This window comes from Tigriopus californicus, chromosome 10 (genome assembly GCF_007210705.1).
Source record: "Tigriopus californicus strain San Diego chromosome 10, Tcal_SD_v2.1, whole genome shotgun sequence".
Classification (NCBI taxonomy): Eukaryota; Metazoa; Arthropoda; class Copepoda; order Harpacticoida; family Harpacticidae; genus Tigriopus; species Tigriopus californicus.
In genome coordinates, this window is record NC_081449.1 from 12,464,488 (window position 1) to 12,486,244 (window position 21,757).

At 40.1% G+C, this 21,757-nt stretch overlaps 2 protein-coding genes and 1 long non-coding RNA gene across 3 annotated transcripts; 1 reads left to right on the forward strand and 2 right to left on the reverse strand.

The window, feature by feature from the left end:
* Nucleotides 1-204: 204 nt before the first annotated feature.
* LOC131888554 (carbonic anhydrase 2-like) lies at nucleotides 205-2,937 on the reverse strand. Its single transcript, XM_059237432.1, has 6 exons — nucleotides 2,864-2,937; nucleotides 1,803-1,850; nucleotides 1,552-1,731; nucleotides 1,335-1,479; nucleotides 1,132-1,267; nucleotides 205-243 (listed from the first exon to the last, which is right to left on the reverse strand). The coding sequence occupies exons 1-6, from the start codon at nucleotides 2,883-2,885 to the stop codon at nucleotides 220-222; spliced, it is 555 nt and encodes a 184-aa protein (XP_059093415.1). The 5' UTR covers nucleotides 2,886-2,937; the 3' UTR covers nucleotides 205-219.
* Nucleotides 2,938-8,248: 5,311 nt separating this feature from the next.
* Nucleotides 8,249-19,996, reverse strand: LOC131889294 (angiopoietin-related protein 3-like). Its single transcript, XM_059238379.1, has 6 exons — nucleotides 19,301-19,996; nucleotides 17,766-18,165; nucleotides 16,070-16,321; nucleotides 11,464-11,747; nucleotides 10,369-10,537; nucleotides 8,249-8,558 (listed from the first exon to the last, which is right to left on the reverse strand). Exons 1-6 carry the CDS (start codon nucleotides 19,571-19,573, stop codon nucleotides 8,350-8,352), a joined length of 1,587 nt encoding a protein of 528 aa, XP_059094362.1. The 5' UTR covers nucleotides 19,574-19,996; the 3' UTR covers nucleotides 8,249-8,349.
* On the forward strand, nucleotides 18,265-20,057 carry LOC131889295 (uncharacterized). The gene is made up of 3 exons (XR_009374194.1): nucleotides 18,265-18,364; nucleotides 19,651-19,771; nucleotides 19,858-20,057. It is a non-coding gene; the product is annotated as an uncharacterized LOC131889295 (long non-coding RNA).
* The last annotated feature ends 1,700 nt before the right edge of the window (nucleotides 20,058-21,757 follow it).

Here is a 21,757-nt window from a genome sequence, read left to right on the forward strand (position 1 = left end):
ATGAATTTTATGCCTTCACGGGAATGAGTAAGAAATTCTTGAATTAGATCAATGTCAATTAGCAAATGTTCATTTGCCCGTTTCATACACTTGCTACATCGTGGCAAAACTGACTTGTTTCCGTGCAGATCATTTCAGACTTGTATTTTCCTTGTTTAAGGTCAGATCAATATTCAAACGTCCTTCGAGACTAGTATACATTTTGGTTATTTTTTGAGGTTAGATTCGTGCCTTTACCATATACTGCAAAATAAAGAGTTCAATCATCACATAAAAATATTTTACTGACCCTAATAGGCTTCCAAACTCAAAAATATCATTTCCTGGTTGAAATTCACTCCAGGCCAATTTGGCACTGATTAAAGAGCTTCGGGATAGGACTTATTGTTTCATTAAAGTTATTTTATAGAACTCATTTACAGCCCCAGAATAAAGTGCTGATCTTCAGTGGAACATTGAAGGAACCCGTGAGAGAAGAAGGTGTTTCATTGTTTTGACAAGCCTGGATCGTAGAGGGCTCAAATCACTACAATTGACCCTAAAATCAGATTGAGGAAGAAGACCATGGACACTTTTGAATATTTAAAGTAAAAGATACCCAATCTTCTCAGTTTATCCCAATACAGTAGCACTGCAATTCTCACATTGTTCCTGCTTGCCGTGTATGGCAAAAGCTCAAGCTTTTCCTAAAAATGCAACAAGAACCCCAATACTTTTCAAATAAAAAGAGTAATTATGAACATACTTGTTTTTTTAGCCCAAGTCTCTCCACCCAGAGAATTAGATGAGATAAAGCACCCAGAGTAATAAAATGTTATCAAGAAACGTGTTAGGGTATTATTTTGGTGGTCTCGCTTAGGAGACAATTTTGAGGGCTTTTGATTTTAAAGATTTTGAAATAACGAAATATCTTGAAACCTTTGTTGGCAACCAACAATTCAAGATTTTGCAAACTTGGTTTTGTGTTGTCTTTTTTCGAGTCTTTTGCATTTAAACAAGCTCATTTCTTTGCGTTTCAGAATTTTTATTGTTCTTGAAAAAAATTTTTTGTGATTATTTAGTCCTCAAAAAGAACTGTTTATTCCGAGCCCTGCTTATAACTTTTGACCAGAAGTTGGATTGTCGTCTCACCTGGAAAATTACGGATTTGGCTTCTTCCACCTCTATGAAAATTCCTACGACAGCCAACCCATCAGATTTTCCTGCTGCTTCCGCCAGGCTGTTATATTTCTTATTGTAATGAACGAAATGGACCTCTGCCGGAAAACTGATGATAAGAGCATTGATTCAATCATTTCAGAATCGTAACAAAGAGTTCAAAATGGAAATCTCACAATTTTCCGTTAAGAGCATGCTCAGATCCGGTCCTTTGGGTTCGTCCCCAATGGAAATGAAATTGGGCTAACTGGTAAGTATCCGAGCCAAGGGGTCCTTTCGCGAGTTCTATATTGTTCTTGCTCGTATCAACGCTCCATTGAACTGTCGGAAAAAATCAAATCAAAAAATGTTCTCCTTATTATGAAAAAAAAATGGACGAAAGACGAAGTTTACCTGTGTGACCATTATTTGATAATATTCCTTCCACAGCACTTGGAGGTCCATCAGTCTCAAAAGTTACTTCAAATGTTGGATAGCTCTGGGGGACAGCGTTGCTTTCAATGATGTCAATCGGAGATTGTCGAACGGATGAGGGACAACAAGTCGGAAAACTGTCACACCACTGGGAAGTATCTGGACAGGACAACAATTCATATTTGATTTGATAAGAAATTCGATTGCTAGAAGATGATTTTGCTTCAAACCTCTGTAGTCCCAATCTGGAGATGCGTGCGTGGAAGCAAGACAAGCACCTATACGAGAGAAGCAAGTGTTTATCAGGCAAGTATGCACCCCATGGTTGCCAATCTGGCAAACTGAGCCGTCAGTTAGAGGCCAGTATGGCCTTTGAAATGATATCCTAGTACCCTGAATGACTTCTAAAGTGGTATCCTGAAAAATTGCCTGGCGTGCTGTTTGGCATTAACATTTCAAGGCTGAAATGAATCAATTTGAATTGCCTTTGTTCTTTAACTGAAATCAAACTAGCTTTGGATCTTCTAAGTCTTTTTATGTCTTTTTCAATGAATTATCAATCGAAGTGGAGCGTTGAGGGCTCGATTTGCATTTTTTCTCTCCGAAGGCGGGATTCGAACCCTCGACCTCTGGGGAACCATGTCGTGCCTCTATTTGATTCTGGTTACAATTTCATCTCATGTGCTTTTACCAAATTTTGACGCAAATATAGAGTAATTATTAGCTTTTGAAGTGCAATTAAAATTCAGGGTGCTTGAATTTCAGTTCGGTGTCTTGAGACAATCATGGGCCTCATCCTCGTTGAGCTTCAAATTAGTCCTATTCCGGCGTCCGAGTTCATTTCAAACCCGACAATCCTGATATACAGGCACGTAAGCTATACGCAAATCCACTGAAAATAAATTTCTTATGTGAGTCAACAATGTGGGCCACAATTGGCTTATCAAGTTTTGTCATTCAGAGGAATGGTTTTTTTTTCACCATCTAAAAGAAAACTGTTGCAGCGCTGGTTTTCCGAAAAAAGAAAATAAGTTTTTGGATCATTCAAGATTGATAAGAAGGAAAGAAAAAGGACTCAGAATTGACCATCGTGCAGAAAATTGCTTTATCAATGGAAAAATTGCCAAGATTACACTAACAAATAAACTAACAAGGGTATTCTGCAACTGCACGGCCAATAAGTAAACGTGATTCGTTTTATGCTTTAACATTTCATCGAGGTCTTGTCTTGCGAGATGAAGACAAATTGAAAATGCAATTGAATCAATTGAAACAAACAAGATGATCTTACCCAAGATAAGGAGTAACAACATGGTTTAGAATATTAGAGAAACAACTTTCCCGGATGCCTAAACACAAGTGAAGTTCTGTAAGGATTTGGCCCGCTTTTATTCTAAATTCAACCAATTGTTCACAGGTGTGTGGAGACAAATCTTTGGAAATTTAGACAGGCAAACGAAAATAAAAACATTCGTTTTACAGTTCCACATTCGTGAACCAGATCATAAAACTTTCCACAGCTGAGCCAAATATTGCTACATTTTGCGTACGAAGTGACTTATCCTTTACTGCGCAAAGTTTAATCCAATTTCACTGTTGTCTCTAAAATATTTTGTAACTGCCAGACACTGGGTGGGTTGGCGATTTCAATTTCATTCAGTCATTCTTTTATAACAATGATCGCCTCTCCCGAGTTCATTAGCTATACTTGCCAAAGTTCATTTGCTTAACAAGTTCTTGTGATCGTGGTTCAAGAGACATCTATTTTTCTCTTCCGTTCTGTGACCATATCCCAAGTTGTTCTTGTCTAATCTTCCCGAAGCATTCCAAAGATAAAACCTAGACAGTTGCCATGGTTTGTGGAATATTGTTTAAAAGTTCGATTTTGCAAAGCCACATAACCTATTTGAATGAGGGTAATATATAAGATTTATTTTGTCTAGGAGCGATAACAATCATAAACATTGATAACACTATGTCTGAAATAGTTCTTTTTTATCGTAACTAGACATCACAAAAAATAGGTTTGCTTTTTTTTCACGGGCTTTTCTAACCACTGCAGGGAATGTAATACCCTATGCTATTAAAGTAAGATGTTATAATTCATATATTTATTACCTTTCAATTTTTTATGATTTTTGGTCTACCAACGAGTTCGAGTTGGCAGACCGAGCTAGTCCTTGAATATTATAGGGTTGATCTGGAATGCTACTTAAGAATATTTCCAAGTCTGACTTGAAAGATGCTACCTCAATCCTTAAGTTACAAAGTAACCCTTCAACCTTCACCATTTACTTCCTATAGCCGCCTTACGCTGCACGAAATATGTTTTACGTCCTACACTTCCGAGGGCGCTTTGTAATTCAGCCTCTGCCAAATAAATGGCCGATTGGGCCAATTCCTTTTTATTGAATTATGATGCGTTTGTGTTATTTTTGGCTAATTCTATCAAAATCTTATTTATAATTAATGCCCCGGGTCACATAATGTCCGGAAAAGAAATTGCGTTCAAGGCAAGGCAAGGCAAGAGCAGTTTATTTAGCAATCTACCGTGCGTCTTCCCGTTTTCTTTGGGCGGTGTGACGTTGCAAATAAGGGCCCTTATCATGAATGAAGCCACTTATCCAATCGAGAACCTTGCCTTGGATTCCATTGTCATGAAGTCTATTCAACAAAAGGCCATGATCTACTTTATCAAAGGTCTTGGCGAAATCAAGATACACAACATCAACTGACTCGTGCCTCTCAGTGCCTTCACTGATGAGCAAATATGCTCTAAAATGGGCTTTGAACCCATGCTGATCAGAAGGAAGAGCTTCATGTGCATCAAAAAACTCTACAAGTTTGAGCCTCATGACCTTTTCAAACACTTTCGCGATGTTCGAACTGAGGGAAAGCGGCCTATTTGTAGATATTGTAGAGCGAGCGACTTATCTCCCCGTTTAAAAAGTGGAACAACATAAGCCAACTTCGGAGAGGATAGAAACCTATCTTGTTATCAGTCCATGATTTCTCATATCATAGACATTCAAACAAAAAACCATATGAATATCAAGAACCTCCTGACGTTCGACCGAAAAAGATCTTTATTTGCGTATCGAATGATTGAACGGTTGGAAATGATAAGGAAGCATCAAAAGAAAATAGAACTCCCAGGTTGTTCCAACGGCAAGCAGCGAGTGGGGTAGAAAAACGACCACAACTTGACGAAAGTTACGAAAACATCCCATAACTGAACAAAAAGGACCAAAACCGCCAAAGTGTGTATCTTCTTAACCATCCAATTCTTAGAAGTGCGACAACGTATTTAGGAACTGACAGTCATAAAACATTCAACACACAACTGTTGTCTTCAAGAAGATCAATCACTGATATAGTGTACTAGCTGTCAAGAGCAAAAATGCTTTCGATATCATCGTATCATCAATAGGGTTATAAATAAGGGACGTACTAGTGTGTTAAGGCTCGAAGTAGAACAACTTAATGGAACAGGTTGACTGTTTCAGTTCCTTTCAAACACGGGAAGCAATGAAAATGAGGATGGAAATGACCTGAACTAAACATGGGCAACTTTGCATATTGGGGATGGGATGTATCATTAAATTACTTTTGAAATTGAATGACTGTCGTCAGTTTAGAATTAAAAGTGTCTAGAGTTTTCTTTAATCGTGTAAAAGTCAGGACTGGGTAAACGGATGTTGCTTTTTTGTTCGACGTCTGAAGAAATTTGAACTTAAAAAGATGAATTTACAGAATGACGCTAATACCTTCACAGTGGAGGGTCTTCTGTCTCAACTTGGTTCTCTTGCCACTTAATGGATAAGCTGAAAATTATGGTGAATATCATGAGATATATTTTGAAACAAAATTTGACAAACAACTTCCAAGATATTAGACATCTGAGAAATTGGATAAAATCCTTTGATTATTACCACAATCATGCCGGGGCAACCCCGTATCTTCATGTTGGTGTTGATTCACTTCGAAATTGTGACCAATTCTCCGATTTCATTGAATTTCATTAATTCAATGAAAGTCATCAATGTTATGAAAACGCATTGACGTTCTGAAACCTTTGTTACATTTTCGAATTGAAGAGTGAACTAGGCAAGAATCTTCTCTCTAGGTGTTGTGGGCTCAAACCCCGGAGCCGAAATTAGCCCTTTCGAGAGTCCAGGCTAGTAAGAACAATGAAGTCTTTCATTGTTTAATTACCTACCCTCAAATATTCGAAGGGAGTATGTAAGTGTTGATCCTGGAGCAGGATTTAAGTCCGACTTGGGTAAATTCTTGACCAAAATTCTTAATCAACACTATATCCAAGGGCTAGCCAGATACGCCAACTCTAATTCGTGGTTCGATCAGATAATATAGGAATTTAAAGTTAGGTAAAATGAGTTCTGTTTCGGCTTGAATTACTAGGAATTCCATTCCTAGTGGCGGTAAGGAAGTCTAAAACAAAGAATCAAAATGTTTAATTTGAAAAGAAACAACAGATGGTAATCCTCGAGGAAAACTCGGCAAGAAAAAAAAATATTTGTTTTCTTGTCCTTTCCAATAAACAATGAATTTGCTGAAAAATGTGTTACTTGATATTAAAGGCAAAAATAGCCCCCCCACTCGAACGTGTTGTTGCCTATTTTTTGGAAGGTTTACTGTCAGGAACACCATATTTATCTTCAGATTTTACCCAGCTCTAGTTTTTGTGCTAGAAAAAATAAAAGGGACAGAAACAACAAACCGGAACGCTTTTTGTTACCATAAAATCAACACATTTGGGTTGTTTTAAGCAACATAAAAATGACATGTTTTGGGTCAAAATCCAACATGTTTGTATGAGCCTACTCATCATACTTTGCACTCATGTTTAGCCCTCCTACGTTGCACGAAATATGGTTTAGGTTCTGCCATGGAGGAAGCAACTCCTAGATAGAGAGTGCGACTTGTTTTCAGAGCGAATGAATGTCTCTGATTGTAGAGGCGCTGCTTTCCATCGGGCTTGAGTGGCGCTGTCCACAACCAATTCAGCTGCAGTAAAAAACCACAAAAAACTTGAGTTTTACTCTTCTATGGTTCTGCACTTCCGAGGAGGCTTTGAGACTCAGCAGCCTCTCTACCAAATGAAGGGCCGATTGGGCTGATTCCTCTTTATTGAATTATAATGCGTTTGTGTTGTTTTTGGCAAATTCTGTCGAAATCTTATGTTTAATTAGTGACCTGGGTCACATAATGTCCGGAAAAGAATTCGCTTTCATGACACATCACAAGTAGTTTATTTAGCAATTTGCCGTGCGTCTTCCCGTTTTGTTTGGGCTGTCTGACGTTGCAAATAAGGGACCTTATAGGGACGTGCACAATGTGTACAAGGAACTTTTTGTCAATAAAGATAAATTTTTACATATTTGCACTATTCACCTTTATTTGCATCTTTTCACATTTATTTCGCACTTAATTATACGAGTTATAATTCGTTTCAAAGTTTGAAGCCAAAGGCTGTCACTAAAATAAAGAAATGAAGAGCTGAATTTTGAACAATTGAACAATAATAAAGTTCTGCCGGCCAAAAGTATTTCACTTTTGGTTCAGAAACAAGTGAAAAAAGAAATGAAATGAGCCAGTTTCAAGTCCAAAGAGACGAGCTAATCAGGGCGTTAAAATCGTTAAGCAGCACCAAAACAAAACTGCTTTCCTTACCTCCTCCAGTGTAGCTAACTTCTCGAAATGGGAATTTTTCTTCAGGTACATCAATATAGAGACTAAATGTATTTACTTTAGTCTCTTGACCAATGGTGCAAATCTACTACTTGAAAAAAAATGAAAAATAAACAAGGGGAAGCATTCCTTGACCTAATTTATAGAAAGTGATGTCAATTTGGTCCAAAATTGAGGCAAAAATCGGTTTTTAAGAAGGCAATTTTCAAATTCCTACTACTTTAAAAAATACATTCAAACATCCCGTCTTTTTCTTTTTCACTTGCACTTTTTCTTACACCTTTTCGGCTTATTTTTTTGCACCTTTTTGTCTCTAAAAGGCTTTGCTGTTTTGCACATTTTGCCCATCCCTTCTCATGGCTTCCTACCCTAAACGAAATATGGTTTACCTTCTGCACTTCAGAGTGCAGTTTGTGAGTTAGACCATACCAAATATGGGGTCAATCGGTCTGATTCCTCTTTCTTGGATTATAATGCGTTTGAGTTGCTTTTGGTCAATTCCATCAAAATCTTTTGAAAAAACAGTGACTCAGGTCTCATAATGTCCGGAAAAAAAATGTATTCATGGCAGGTTACAAGTAGTATATTTAGTAATCTACCATACCGACCATACCTCTTCCCCATTTCGCTCTAATTCTATCCCGTCCAGGGGATGAATCAATCTCCAACCCCAGAACAAGTTCTGCCACACGCTGCACCAAATTTTGCCTTTCAAACTTGTGTTTCTCGAAAGAATAAACGCGGCCTTTCAATAAACGGTAACGGAGCAGGTGATGTATTCTAAAATTGATGATGTCACCTTGAAAAATTCCATTGAAGAGGTCGGATGTTTATTGAAATATCGAAAAATATACAATCCTCATCACTCTTATGTACAACATTAAGGCACTATACTTTCCCATGATCATTCGCTCGAGAGTAGTCTCATAGCCCTAAAATGCATGGTTCGCGTTCCAAACAAAAATAAAATTTAAAGTTTTCTATCTTAATGCTCTCGCACATTAAAAACAAAGGCCCCTCTCACAACATTCATGACAACGATTAGTGATGGCATTGGTCGGAGATTCAAAGTTCCTCCCTGTGTTTCTTTTTGGTGTGTTTGGTCTTGAAATTCGTAGGATTGGTGAGGGTGTTACTCATGGACAGCAACTCGGGCACTTCAACCTTATTTGCTGGAGCCTTTGGAAGACTAGGAGCTGAGAATTTGAGGTCATTGCTGTTCCGGCCGACCTTTTGAGGCGACGAACTGTGTGCGTAATTCCCAAATCCAGTGTCTGTTGGGAGAAAAGTTTGAATTAGTAAGATTAGTAGTGGTCGCCTGAATCATCATTGGAATGCACAAAAGTCACAGGCTTACATCTTTTGAAAGACATCATGCCACCGCTTTTTCCGTGATATTGCTAACCTAGATTAGACATAAACGATGTTCTTTTTGCCTTTCATGCATTAATCTGTTCTTTTTACGGCACTGTCAAATTTATGAGACAAATTGCCAAGAAGAATATTGATCGTCATCAGAGGCGTAGGTTCAATGGCCTTGTAATGCATTGGCTTAAACTCAGAGAGAGACACAAAGGAAGGAGGGGACCTTTCAATTCAATTCGAGATGGATGGAAATCACTCTGGTCTCCGTCTTTCGCGCATGGCCATGCTTTTGTTTATCGATCCAATTAGGATCATTTTTGCCAACCAAGAATTTCGAGACCCTTCTTTTTAGTAAATTCTTGCTAATCTGTTTTGAAGGTTGAATAAATCATTTTCATGGCAATTGAACAACAAAATTGGATGCTAGCCTCGAACGTCGTGTTTTCGCTTAAAATGAACAAAACGGCTTGGAAGAGTGCTGTTCACTGTTATCTCCCACTATTGTGCTTCCAAATACTAAAGCGGGTTTTGTTGCCCTGATCCCCCTGATGATGCCCTCAACCTCTGTGTCATTGTGTGTAGGTAAAAAGAGGTCAACAAGTAAGATTTTAAGCATTGCCTTACCCTGGCCAGGAACACGGACACGGACTTCTAGAAATATGGACTGTGCACGAGCTTCCCGTGAAATCGGCCAGCTCTTGGTCATAACGACTCTCAGCCACTTTTTAAATGTATATCTCCTCAATTAAAGGCGAGTCATTTTTTTCATTTACTTTTAAAATGGTTCGTTTCAAAGTTATATTGTCAAAAGCTTGTGTAGCAGACCAAGAGTAGGCCGAAAATTCAAATCTGATGTATTGTTTACAACATAACTTTGGACATATCTCCTGAGTTCCCTAAGGATGGTTTTGGGCTCAAATTTGCCCAAGTTCATCTATTCAACAAGATCTTGTGGTCGTATTAAGTGCTTATTTGGAATAAAGTGAACGGTTTAGGAGATAAAAAATATTTGCTTCTGTTCGTAGTTCACATCTCTAGAAGTTGTTTGGAAGATGAGAAAGCACTAGAAAGACTTCGTTGCGACGATCGAAGTCAAATTTTGATCGCCACATTTTTCGAAAAACAAAGGGCCTACTAATCTGTTTCAATTGACAAAATTTATGGGAAAAAGAATGGACACTCTTGCCTCGACTAGGTTATCTGAAACCACCCAATACAGAAGAATGAAGTTGCCAATAGCCTTTAAGGCAAAAATTATCGAGAAAATTTACATGTCCCTTCCATCGCCGAGCTTTATATCTCTGCCTTGGACTTACTCTATGGCTATGATAAGCATCGCAACTGGTACCTAAATATCTTCCATTATTAAGAAGCGGGACAATTTTTCCAAGGCTCAGATGAGGAGGAACTGCCAGAGCCTCAGGCACCGGATCGAGGCAGTAAAAATGACAAGGCAGACGACCATATTGAAATATATATGATTTTGTACCTTCCACGGGAACATACTATACATGTTGAAATGGGTTACTTTTGTGTTCTATTCATAATCTTCAATCTTTGCCATGGCATCTTTGCCTGTTACATTTGATTTGCAAACCTGTTTACAAATGAGTAAACGTACACTAGGCAACCAAAACACTTGGTTGTTGGTTGTGGTCAAACATTGATTTCTTGGACCTTACCAGCCAAGAGTTCGTTCCCAGTGTTAATCGTTCTTACCTAAAGGCTTGTGAATTTGTGGTCTAAGCTTCATGACGGTCTTCCTCAAGGAATAGTTGTAACCAGTCCAAGTGTACCAATTGATACCATCGGCGAAACTTCGATGAGGTCCATCCAAGGCCCAACCATTAAGGTTGCTATCGTGGCAATTCCCATACCACCAGCCACCCTGAAAACAAATCAAAAGGGGCTCATAAGATGCCGTTAAATGTGCTATTCCGGGGCAAACTTTATATCAGTCTTGTTTTCACTGAACTCGGGTCGAATATGCAAGAATAGTTTTCTCATCATATATTTGAACTTAGAATGCTCCCACAGACCCAAGTCAAATTCGTTTTCTCAAACTTCCGGTGTCAAGTGTTCATGTTTATTGGAAAACATGTACAAAGACATAGATCAATGTCACAGAATATCCATCAATGTGTCACAGAAAAAGCTAAACTCGCTTTTCAAGTAATCAAAAAGATCGTCATAAATCTATGTGAATGGGAAAGGTATAATAGTACTTGGATCATAAGGTTTTGAGCCTGAGCGATGAGGCCATTATTTTTCCAGATATTTGAATATCAATAAAAAAAACCATCATATTTGAAATTGAAAAAAAAAGACCAATACCTCAAAAGCAGCGTAAAAGGTCTCCGGTCTGCCAACTCAAATTCGTTGGTAGACCAAATATCATATAAAGATCAAAAGGGAACAAATAAACGAATTATAACCTTTCATATTCATATCACTGAGGATTACATTCCCTGTAACGGTTAGAAAAGCCCTTGAGAAACAAAACCAAAAAAAAAAGCATCAAACTTAATCACCATTTCTTTAAAAACACATAACCTCTCATTGAGGTCGACAACTATCTTTTAACGCTAATTCTTATTTATTTTGAGATAAAACAGGAACAACGATTGCCTTGTAACAAAAATAACAACGCTTCATGGTACAAATTCATGATGGCTCTAATGAAATTGCTGGGAGCAAATGGTCCACTCTCATTCCAGACGAGATCCACTACCATGTTCGTGTACATCAATGAGGATCATGTACGTCCATTAAACAGTGTACGTAATGTAAAATACAAGCTGGTGTTTCACTCACCTTATAGAGACGGGCGCAACTTCGCTCGGAGAATTCCCCATCTCGTTGATCGTTGTCCACATCGAAAGTGGAAAAGGCCAGGCCATTATGGCTGAAAAGCGAGTCGCCGGCATTACCATAGAACAGATTCTGATGATACATCCGAAAGCTATCTGCCTCGTCGCCCAAGCGAAATGATCGGTATCGGGCGAATCGCTGATTCCCACTCCAATCCTCCAAATCGATGGCCAGTTCGTAGCTCGTGTAGTTGTCGCTATTGGTCATGGCCCAAATCAGAATGTTCCCTGAAAAATGAATGACACACAGGTTCTTTACTCCTCCCTGAACGAACGATTTTCTCAACGGAGGGCCAGGACTGGAAGCGTGTCTGTTTCAAGTCTTGAGCGCCGCAAGATATGAAAGTGAACATGCACCCGAAAACTGAAGCGAAGATGAGTGACTGATTCGAATGGTTGGTATCTCGTACCAACTCACAACAGGTATTTTCCCTTCCTAACCCTCTATCCATGGACCGTGCGAAATGATGACACACACAACTGACTTTTGTCGGGGTTTATTACATTTGGAGTTGTACTTTAAGCTCGTCCATCATCTAGATCAGAGGTTGGACTTCTAGAACTATTGACTGTGACACAGTTTTACGTCCTATACAACATTCATAAAATAAGAAGCTTAGATGGATGCAAATTGGAGCATGTGGCTTTTTTTACAAATTCGTTTGTAACTTTGTTTGTTCCAGAGTTCTTTTGTCAAAAGTTTATGTACCTGACCAAGAAGAAGCAAACGAATAAAATTTAATATCCTCATTATAACACATCTTTTACGACGACCTACTGTGAGTTTCCAAAGCCAGATTTTGAGCACAAACTTTATCATGTTTGGTAAGATATGTTGATCATGCTTAGTGCTAGATTTGAATTAAATGAATGCTTCTGGAGTTACGACAGTCAATTATCTCTAGAAGTCTGTGAATGGGGTGATTAAGTTTTGGTCAACAAAAATGGACGATAGAAGGACAAGTAAGTGTTTGAGTCAACAAAATGTTGGAATCTCCTAGACCGAGGTTGATTCCCCCGTCAGTTCTAAACTACCAAAGTTGATTCCAGGGAATTTGAAAGTTAAGCGAAGAGACCCGACATCTCTCTATCCCGTTAAACCCCTCGTTTTTTCTACTGTAAATCTTCGTGGCGAGACTCCAAGTTGAGGGAAAGAAGTAAAAAGAAAAGAACGATCATCATTAGTGGTCTAATCTACTGGTTCAATACCACTTTATTCAAGCCCTACAAGAGATCCTTAGCTGGTTCTAAGCCAGATCTGGCTTTAACTTTGGGCTTGAGTTTCGCTCATTAGTACCATCGTAAATTTTTAATATTATATAAAAGCAAAGTTCGTGACATGGCATAGATCAAGACCAATTTGAATCCTTCGGAAGATTTACTACGGAACAGGCTTTGGTAGGTACCAGCAATCCAACCAAATAATTGCCCACATAAAAAAGGTCGTCTGGTCCAGGTCTAGCCCCATATTAATACCATAAATTCTTCACAGGATGGCTTTCCGTCGGTTGCCAATAGATGGGTTGGACTTAAACAAGGGGAAATATACTTGAGGGGTTGCTGAGTCAGATGTTCCAGGTGTTCCCAATAAAACAGGTTGGATCAATTCTTCATGTTCGTCTTGATCGAGTACTGAACTCTTATCTCGAATGGACAAGTGGGTCTGTTCCAAACCCACCCATCAAGCCAGTAAGTAAGCTGGTCTGTGGAACAAAGGGGGACGAGAACTGAAGCCTAATGCAATTTGAAGCAAATGACCCGTGTGATCCAACTTTGAGTCTGCATTAAACTCCTCAGAATCTCACGGGAAGTGATGGCAAAAGGCTGCAAGGCTGGAAGGCTGGAAGAGTCCTTGAATAGCCTTGAGACCGTGGAATCTCGTTGAAGCATCTCCGGCTGTTCCAAGTTCCAAGGGCTGCATCGACTCCCCGTTTGGAGTTAGTCAAGGTTGCTTGGTCTTAAATTCTCGTTAAAGCACTCAGCCTTGAGAATTGTTTACCCAAAGGCTCTAAAACGGGATTGGATTGTTAGCGCTTTTCTTGACCGACAATTGTGGCCATTATCTACAAATTGCATACCGTTTTTTAGATGTTCATTGTACAACTGGCCTCGTGGATGTAATACCATTTTTGGGACCACATGAAACTGGGCGGTGTCATGTTATTGTCTTTTTGTAGTTTGTGGTGAGCTTAGAAATGCAATTCGAACGCAATTTTAGAGACATGTGCTATAAATTTGGCGATTGAAAAGAGGCATGTCTAGTATTACCCTGGCAAGAGGATGTATGCAGCAATGGTGGTTGAGAGCATTTTAAGTGAGCAACAGGATGTCCTAATAATGTAGATGATTGTAAGGCTATGAGTGGAAGCATAGAAAGTGGTTTTATATTGGCAGGTTAGAAAAGTGTTGAGCAAAGGTCACAGACATTCAGGATTACATTTTGTGGCCGCCAGAATCCCTTCAAGTCCGAGAAATGGCAACAAATACCTGCCTCCAGACAGACTTACAAGATATGATAGTGTAGTATAGTGAAGGAAGGCTTTGCTTATGGAAGAGCCAAGACTTACTGCCAACGAAATTCCAATCTGACTACTTTGAATAGAAAAATGATTTTTTTTTTTTACCCAAAAAGTTCGGATACGAATTTTCCACAAAACAATGTGATTGAAAATTCAACTCGTTTTATTTCTACTTCTTGATTCTCGAGGTTAATCCTCAAACAGATAATCAGCCAAATCGCACCAATCTGTCATTCTTTAAATTAGGATGTAGGTATAGTACATCTAATGATACAAAGATTTTCGTTCAAGCTACCAATTTGACTTTAGATTGCCAGGACTACTTCATTGTGACTTGACAAAGGTTCTTTTGAGCGTGCATCACTTTTGTGAATATTCGAGATTATTCATGTTTTGTATTGCTCATGTCAAAGGGGTCGATGATTGATTTGCAGTAAGTATGATCAATGACCTTTAACAGGGGAAATCGTTCAAGGCTTTGAAATCTGATAAATAGATATTTACCAATATGGTTAACGTTTTCAGGACAAGGACGGTTTATTTTTCGTTTTTGCCAAAATAACACTGACGAGCTACTCCTATTTTAAGTAAAGAAATGTTTTTGGATGTGATTCTTTACATGCGGAAGGAGAGTTGAAATGTTGAGATGAGCCCCTTTTTGTTCCCATGGGCTTAGGTTTCTTCGCGTACTGCCTTGATAAAAGAAAGTTCTTGGGTCTTACATGGCCCAATTTGCAGTCTGGATTTGTCGAGACTTTCATACTAGGTGTGCATATAGTATAGTATAAAGTCACTCTCCTTGAGCCCTCGGCCATGCTTTATTCAGAGGAGAAAAAAGGGGCCTTCAATTTACAGGCGCAAAAAAATATTGCCTGAGGCCTTCAAGAGGAAATAGAAGTTCTTGTCTATTCTTGAAAGTTCTCAAAGCTCTCAAAATGATGTCCTGCCCCAAGTTTACATCCCAAAAAGAACAGATCAGAAAGTTCTAAAACAGCTCCCCAAAATGGAAATGGGGAACAACCCGTGAGAGGCAAGTTCCCTTTTTGGAACAAAGGGTCGCTCAGGCGAACATAATATGGCCTTTTTGCAGGTCACGTCGGGAAGTCTGACGCTGAAAGACTTAACCCACACAACACCTGATGCAGATATTCGAGAGCCTTGAAATGGACGTTGACCTTTATTGCTATTGACACTCACTCCACAACGGCCCCATTTGACCTTCAGTTTCATAACAAAAGAAAAGCCACCCTTCACAATGTGCAAAAAGAACCTCTCGAGTTTCATGTATCCATTTCCCGCATTCGCCAAAACTTTCACGAAGAGGAATATCAACAACATCAATTGAATGCAAATGAACTGGATTGTGACTGCAGTCTTTGAAGAACATTTTCTTGAGTGAAGTTTTCGTGTGGATCCACTAGTTCCAAATTCCCAAATTCAGTCATCGACCCCTCTTTTTAAGGATTCTTCACGACGATCTCCAACGGGGTTTGACTTGGGATTTGCTGCATGAGCCGTCATTTTCACTCGGCCTTTTGGACTTGCAGTCTCGATTATGCGGCAATAATTGTGCGTCGAGGGTGTGTTTATGTGTCAGTTGGACATGAGAGGCCCAAACCATTCATTTCGGCTCATTTCAATTCTAGCCTTCTCCTTCTCGCCTTCCCACCATTCCCAATTGAAAAAGGCGTTGGCATTGAATCCTCAGCACCATTCGCCTCATTTTCGTGGATCTCAAACTGAATTTATTGTAGTCTAGACGGTGGCATTGAATTGACAAATCTATATCATGAGCTCCAACTAATTACTAGCGTACAATTGCTTGATTTCTTTGTGTTCTGATTCTGCCAGCTAATGTGCAAACGGCTCCTATGAATTAATATAATAAATATCTTTCCTTCTTGCTCGTTTTTTTGCGGTCCTGGAAATTTCGAGGATTTTTCGCTCAAGTACAAAAATACCAATGGCCTTTTATTAGTCTGCCAAGTACAAAGCTTATGAGATAGTATAGATAAAAGTGCACATTCTTACCCAGCCAGAATTCGCGATCAAAGTCCCCAAAGCCGACTTTATAATCCTCCCAACCTCTCATGAAGTTCTCTCGGGGTTCCACGTCATCCCGCACTTGGAACACCATCCAGCCTCCACCTTCCGTTTCGAGGTCACAGAAGACCCTCCAGGGTCCTTGGGCCAAATTGGGCGGATGGATTAGATACACACCACTGTGAGAGGCTCCTTGGGTGGCTTGAATATCGTGGCAAGAGGTTCCAACCTGATAAGATCCTGAAAGATTATGAGAGTGCACAAAATTAGATTGTGGGATTGACCTTGCAATCTGCCTTCAGGAGGCTCTTATGTACACGCCAGGAGAAAGAGCAATTGATCACAAGCTAATCCGATGGGATGATGGCAGTTGAGTATTAGACTTTTCCAAGTCGAGCTTGAGTGGCCATATTGGGATCACATTTGATTGATCTTTTGAAGGTGTCGACGCGCCTCCCTGAGATTGCAAATCCATTGTCTGGAAGTTAACGAAAACTTGGAGAGTGGCTTGCCAGTGGGTGGGTTCCATCTCGCATTTTATCCCGCCCAAAGGCAACATCGCTTTTCTCAATCTCAGACTGTCGAGAGTTCCCTGTGCATTTGGGACGCTCATTCGAGACAGTGAATAACCCGATCTCAATCCAGACACTAACAACTTGCATTTCTATCATCTCGAAAGGATCACATTCATCGCAGACAGGATTCTCGGTAATCCTGAAATGGTGGCATTTCGGGGAACAAACTTCGAGTGCAATTACATACTACAATGCTCTACCCTACATGTACGCATAGTAGGAGAAGATGAACCTTCGAGATGGGCTTGTTAAGCATTACCTCCGAAAAGTTCAACAAGATTGAAGGAAAACTTTTTGTGCCTGGACCCCCAAATTTGCGATTGGATTCCTCGCTTCTCGGTTTTAACCAAGTTCAAAGAGTGTTTGAAAAGATCCGGCTTGCCAATCTGATCCAACGAGAAGGAGAAGAAATAACTCGCACTCGAGAGGATTTAAGTGAGCAGGTTCCTTCTTAGGCTTTCTATCTATGATATCAAGCAGAAGATGAGAGCAAAATGGATTCAATTCTTGTTCCGCAAACATTCTCGATTTCTTTCTTTGGGCGTTTAGAGAGAGAACACTTCTAAACTGACGGTTCCATCTGGATTTGGGTTGGGATGAAAACTTGATAAGTGATTCCTTGAGCCCACGTCTAGTGAACCAAATCCGTCACGAAGATTCTCGCAATAAAACAAGTTTGAGCATAGAATTTCAATTTCTTGCCAACGGTGGACGACCTTAATTCGAATTGAACTTCCCTTAAGGCCAAAGAAAAGCAATTTCGATTCAAGGACATGACATACTTGGATTTGAGAGCGGTTTCCTCGCACTTTTTACGCTAAATCGACTGGGCCATGCGAGCCGTTTTACATTGCATGGCAAGATGGAGGAAAAGTGATTTGGAAATTTCAACTTTCCTCATCGAGATCAGTGGAAACAAAGAGGGAAAACCTATTCAAATCACAATTGATGTCAACCGTGAGGAAAGTTTGCTTGTACTCAAGGGTTCTATTTTGAGTTGGCCAACGTCACGAAGAGACAAGCGTCTCACACTCTTTTGCATCGAAATGAATGAATTCATCCAATGAGTGAACCACCAGGATAGGGAAAAAGATCCTTGGGAAACTCACGTGTGAAATCGTAGGTTCTCCGAGTTCGCTTTCCAGTCTTTTCGTGGAGAATGAAGTCGTGAAGGTGTGCCTGGTGGCCGTGATCATGGTGTCCATACTCGTGATGCTCATGATGGTCATGGTGGTCATGGTGATGAGTGTCCAATGGATCATGTAGATCATGGAGGTTATTGTCATGAAGGTGATCGCTGTCATGATGGTCGTGATGGTGGTGATGATCCTGCTCCACATAGGGACTGAAGAGTTGTGCATCGGCATCCCGCTCGGACCGGGTCAAGTTAAAGTCGTACTCCAAGACATCCCGAACAGCCCTTTTGATTTTGTCGCCAAAGTTGGGTGGGTCACTTCCTTGATTGACCACGTGCTTCACGGTCGCCTGATCTGGCTGCGAGAAGTGGTGCTGAAAAGGGGGAAAGCAGAACGTCGAACGTCGAGTTTGAATTTCCCGCTCTTGACTACCCTACCATACGGTCTTGTTTATGACAACGTTTCTGTTCAGGCACAATTAGAGAGCCCTTGAATTGTTGAAGCCATTTTCTTCGTAATTAAGAGGCTGGTGAATTCGCAAAGTTCATCCATTTCAACAAGAGTTCTTTCAGGTTTGGCTTTTCTTTAATAGTTCTCTAGAACAATTGAGTAAATACGTCTTTCTTAAGTTAAGTAGGTGGTCATTAAGGCGATACCTAAGGCCGCGGATGTTTTATCTATTCATTTATGTTTTCGTCAGAGGTTGTTGGTAGTAAATTGGAACGTATGTTTGCGTAGTAGAATATGATGATAGACTTTGTAAAGAACGGATAAAAAGGAATGTATGTGCTTTAAAGATGTGTTTTTACAAATCATGACGAAGCCACTAAGGGGATTTCAATTGTTATGTATCCTCATTTAAAGTTATATTACACTTTGAAAATTGCACATCACATGCAAAAAGCAATTGACAATTTGTGGTTGAGATGCATTCTTCCTATTGCTCTCTGCAATGGCAATGTTATGCCATGGAAAGAGAGACAAAAAAAAATAGGAGTATTCAATAAAAAGGTGAGAAAATCAATGGCAATTTACGCAACTCACTAAGGTGAAACGAGTGAGGTTTTTCTCAACAGCTATCAATGGTTCAATCACATAAAGTTATGTCTTCTTGAATGACAAAAAATGGATTCATCTCAAGAGAATTTCAGCCTTATCATTCAGCAGAAATCAAATAATGCAATTTCAAAAGCGTCAATCTAGAAATTTTCTGGAATCCCCCCCAAAGAAAGGAAAAGTGAGTTTGTCCTTGTACAGAGATCAAGGATTTTTTTGAAGCACCACATGGAGCCAAATGGTCCCCAAAAGCAATTTGCATCCGAATGGTGAACAAATTAAAAAGAGATAAAACGAAATGGTTGCATTCTGCATACTAATCTTATCATAGAAATAAAACTTTGGCAGAGAGAGAGAGAGAGAGAGTGAGTCTTCTGAAATTATGTAGTTAAACGCAGAATTGATGCGTATTCACTCAATGACAAATTCACGAAGAAGGTGGTCCGTCTTACCTTGTATTGGTTATATGATGCGTTTGAGCAAGTAACTGAGAAGTTGAATATTATGACACAAATCAGAGCCCGAATGACTGCAGAGCTCGACCAACTGGGCACTCGAGTTTGAATAGATTTTCTTGTTTGTTGCCGATCTATTTTTTGGCACTGATCGTCGTCCGTTTGATCAGGGAGAGCCTGAGAAGGCTCAAGGGCAGCGGGGAACGATTTCGAGTGGTTCAGCACCATTTTCATGTCAGAATCAGACTCGATTTTGGAACACAAGCACATCGATGTCACTAGCTCTTTTTTTAACCCGTTTTCACTTCAATGTTGGCTCTGGTATGATGGTGTCTAATCATGATTAGGCGGATGAATGATGATCAAAGTGCCTGGAGCAACATCACATGGGGGATTCCGACCCAAGAGCCCCTTGGATTGAAAGTGAAATGTGACGCAAAGCCAGTCCGTAGGATAAGTGGAGTGGTGGTAAGTTAGTGTTCACAGCGTTTTTGGCCGGTCTGTTTCGTCGTTTGGTTGTGGTTTAATCGTTACCGATATGCCGTGTTTGGCAGTTTGCCGTTGGCCAAGAAGGCACAATCACCGCTGCTTCTTTGATTCGGGACTCGTTTTTTTTTACCACGCCAAGAGACGATGGATGATCAAGTGTTGGACGTGCTACCTCCAAAGCCAAGGATGATGTTGACACACTGACTGACTGAGAGATGCTGAGAGAGGAAGCTACTCCTGTAGACGAGGATGATGGTGACAAGCCAAAGGCCCGCTTGGATGGTTGTTAGTAAAGTAAGTACGAGTATATCGACTTGGTTGGCTAGAACAATGAGAATCCCCCTCCTAGTTCATCGGGGAAAACCGTTCTTGAGGATTTCGCGCTCCTCCTCCTCCTCCTCCTCCTCCTTCCCCTTCTTGTATGTACCTAGTTCTTGTTGTTCGTCGACAGATCTCCAGGAAAAAGACAGACCTACTGAGTCCTAACCAGGGCGAGTACGTAGGTACTTCAAATTCGGAGAGCTGACTTCAAACGAATCGAGGATGGTCGGCCAAAGAGCTCTCGTTGGTTGAGAACACCGTTGTTCGTGGTGGCGATTTTCATGATCATCATGTGGATGCCTAATCAATATTGTGATGGGCCTCTCGTTTTTTTTTACCGACATGCACAGATCAGATCAGCACGAATGCCGCCGCAGCCTTAAAAGATGGGGGCTGCACTTTCTTGTCTATACAAATGCTAATTGTGGCTTCTCCATCTTGCGGGATTAAGTTTCTCTTTAGACTCCTTCCAATTTGAGTGCATGACTTCTCGAGCTGAGCGACTTAAGTACTAACCACCACGATAATCCTTTACATTTCCTCCAGCCAGACCTACATGGAGATCAATTAAGTGTAGGTAGGCTCAATCCTTGATCCAGACAGTCCCTGAATGGATATTTACGTAGGAGGGTTCCCGAATTCGTTGTCAATTCTCATCCCGATCCTTGTGAGAGCTATAGTGAGTGAATGATCATGACCGGTTCGCAATTTTGGTGTGGTCGACCATCAGTGAACAACAAAAAAAATCATCTTCCTGTGCAACAATCAGGAAAAGAAGCCTTGGGAGTTGGCCTAAAAGAAAAACAGACACAATACTCGCTCTCTCTCTCTTTCTTTCTCTCTCCTAAACTTGAATGAATTGAAGAGTGTTGGGAGGATCTTTTTACGGCACAATTTCACCTGTGGCGTTGGTTAACGATTAAGTGCCAATTCATTTTCATACACACCATGTCCAAGCACTTAGCCAGTCAAGCATCCATTCTAATTGCCCGATCAGCGGTCGCGTCTCCATCTTTGTGTGCGGTTGGAAAAGAGTCGCTTCCCGTGCTACCAAAAAAGTGGAACAGAGAAAGGAAAAAAACGGAAAGATGCCCTAGGATTAAGTCGTTCTGATGCGAGTTGCACATGGCAATTACCACGTGCAATGATACTATAATTGGAGATGGAGTCGTATCACGACATTCTCCATATCGAGGGGTTTCGATTGTCTCATGGAATTTATATACATTTCCCAAGACAAATATACCCTACAAAATCCAGAGTAAGATGTTGGAAGCCTTTGATATGAATGAATAAATTCCATGTTGATTTTCATTTGTATTGTTGTAAGCGAACATAATCCATAGATACATCAATAACTGCATGCTTGGGCTTAATGTCACTTGTCCTTGCCCAGCAGCTTTTCTTTGATAGTCGGAACTAATTCCTCTTATTTGCGTAGATTTAAGTATGTATAAACTCGACAAGCTCGTCGCTCAAACCGGGTCAAACAAACCTTATCTACCTTTCTTTCATCCTCTTGAACGTGCGGAATGGAACCTCTCTCATTCCTCAATGTGAATACATTTGTGCAAAGTGATGCCGGACTCCCGTGGAACCTAGACAACAACGGGTAATCATAGTAACAATCGTCATCATAATCAA

Bases quoted from the DNA above. Each gene is read 5' to 3' on its own strand.
- LOC131888554 (XM_059237432.1), bottom strand. From the start codon at position 2,885: ATGTTGTTACTCCTTATCTTGG. The intron at 1,480-1,551 runs GTAAACTTCGTC...TTTTTCCGACAG, and splicing joins ATCAAATAATGGTCACACAG to TTCAATGGAGCGTTGATACG. The intron at 1,268-1,334 runs GTGAGATTTCCA...TCTTATCATCAG, and splicing joins CATGCTCTTAACGGAAAATT to TTTTCCGGCAGAGGTCCATT.
- LOC131889294 (XM_059238379.1), bottom strand. From the start codon at position 19,573: ATGTGCTTGTGTTCCAAAATCGAGTCTGATTCTGACATGAAAATGGTG. The intron at 18,166-19,300 runs GTAAGACGGACC...CCCCCTTTTCAG, and splicing joins CATCATATAACCAATACAAG to CACCACTTCTCGCAGCCAGA. The intron at 16,322-17,765 runs GTGAGTTTCCCA...ATAATCTTTCAG, and splicing joins GAGAACCTACGATTTCACAC to GATCTTATCAGGTTGGAACC.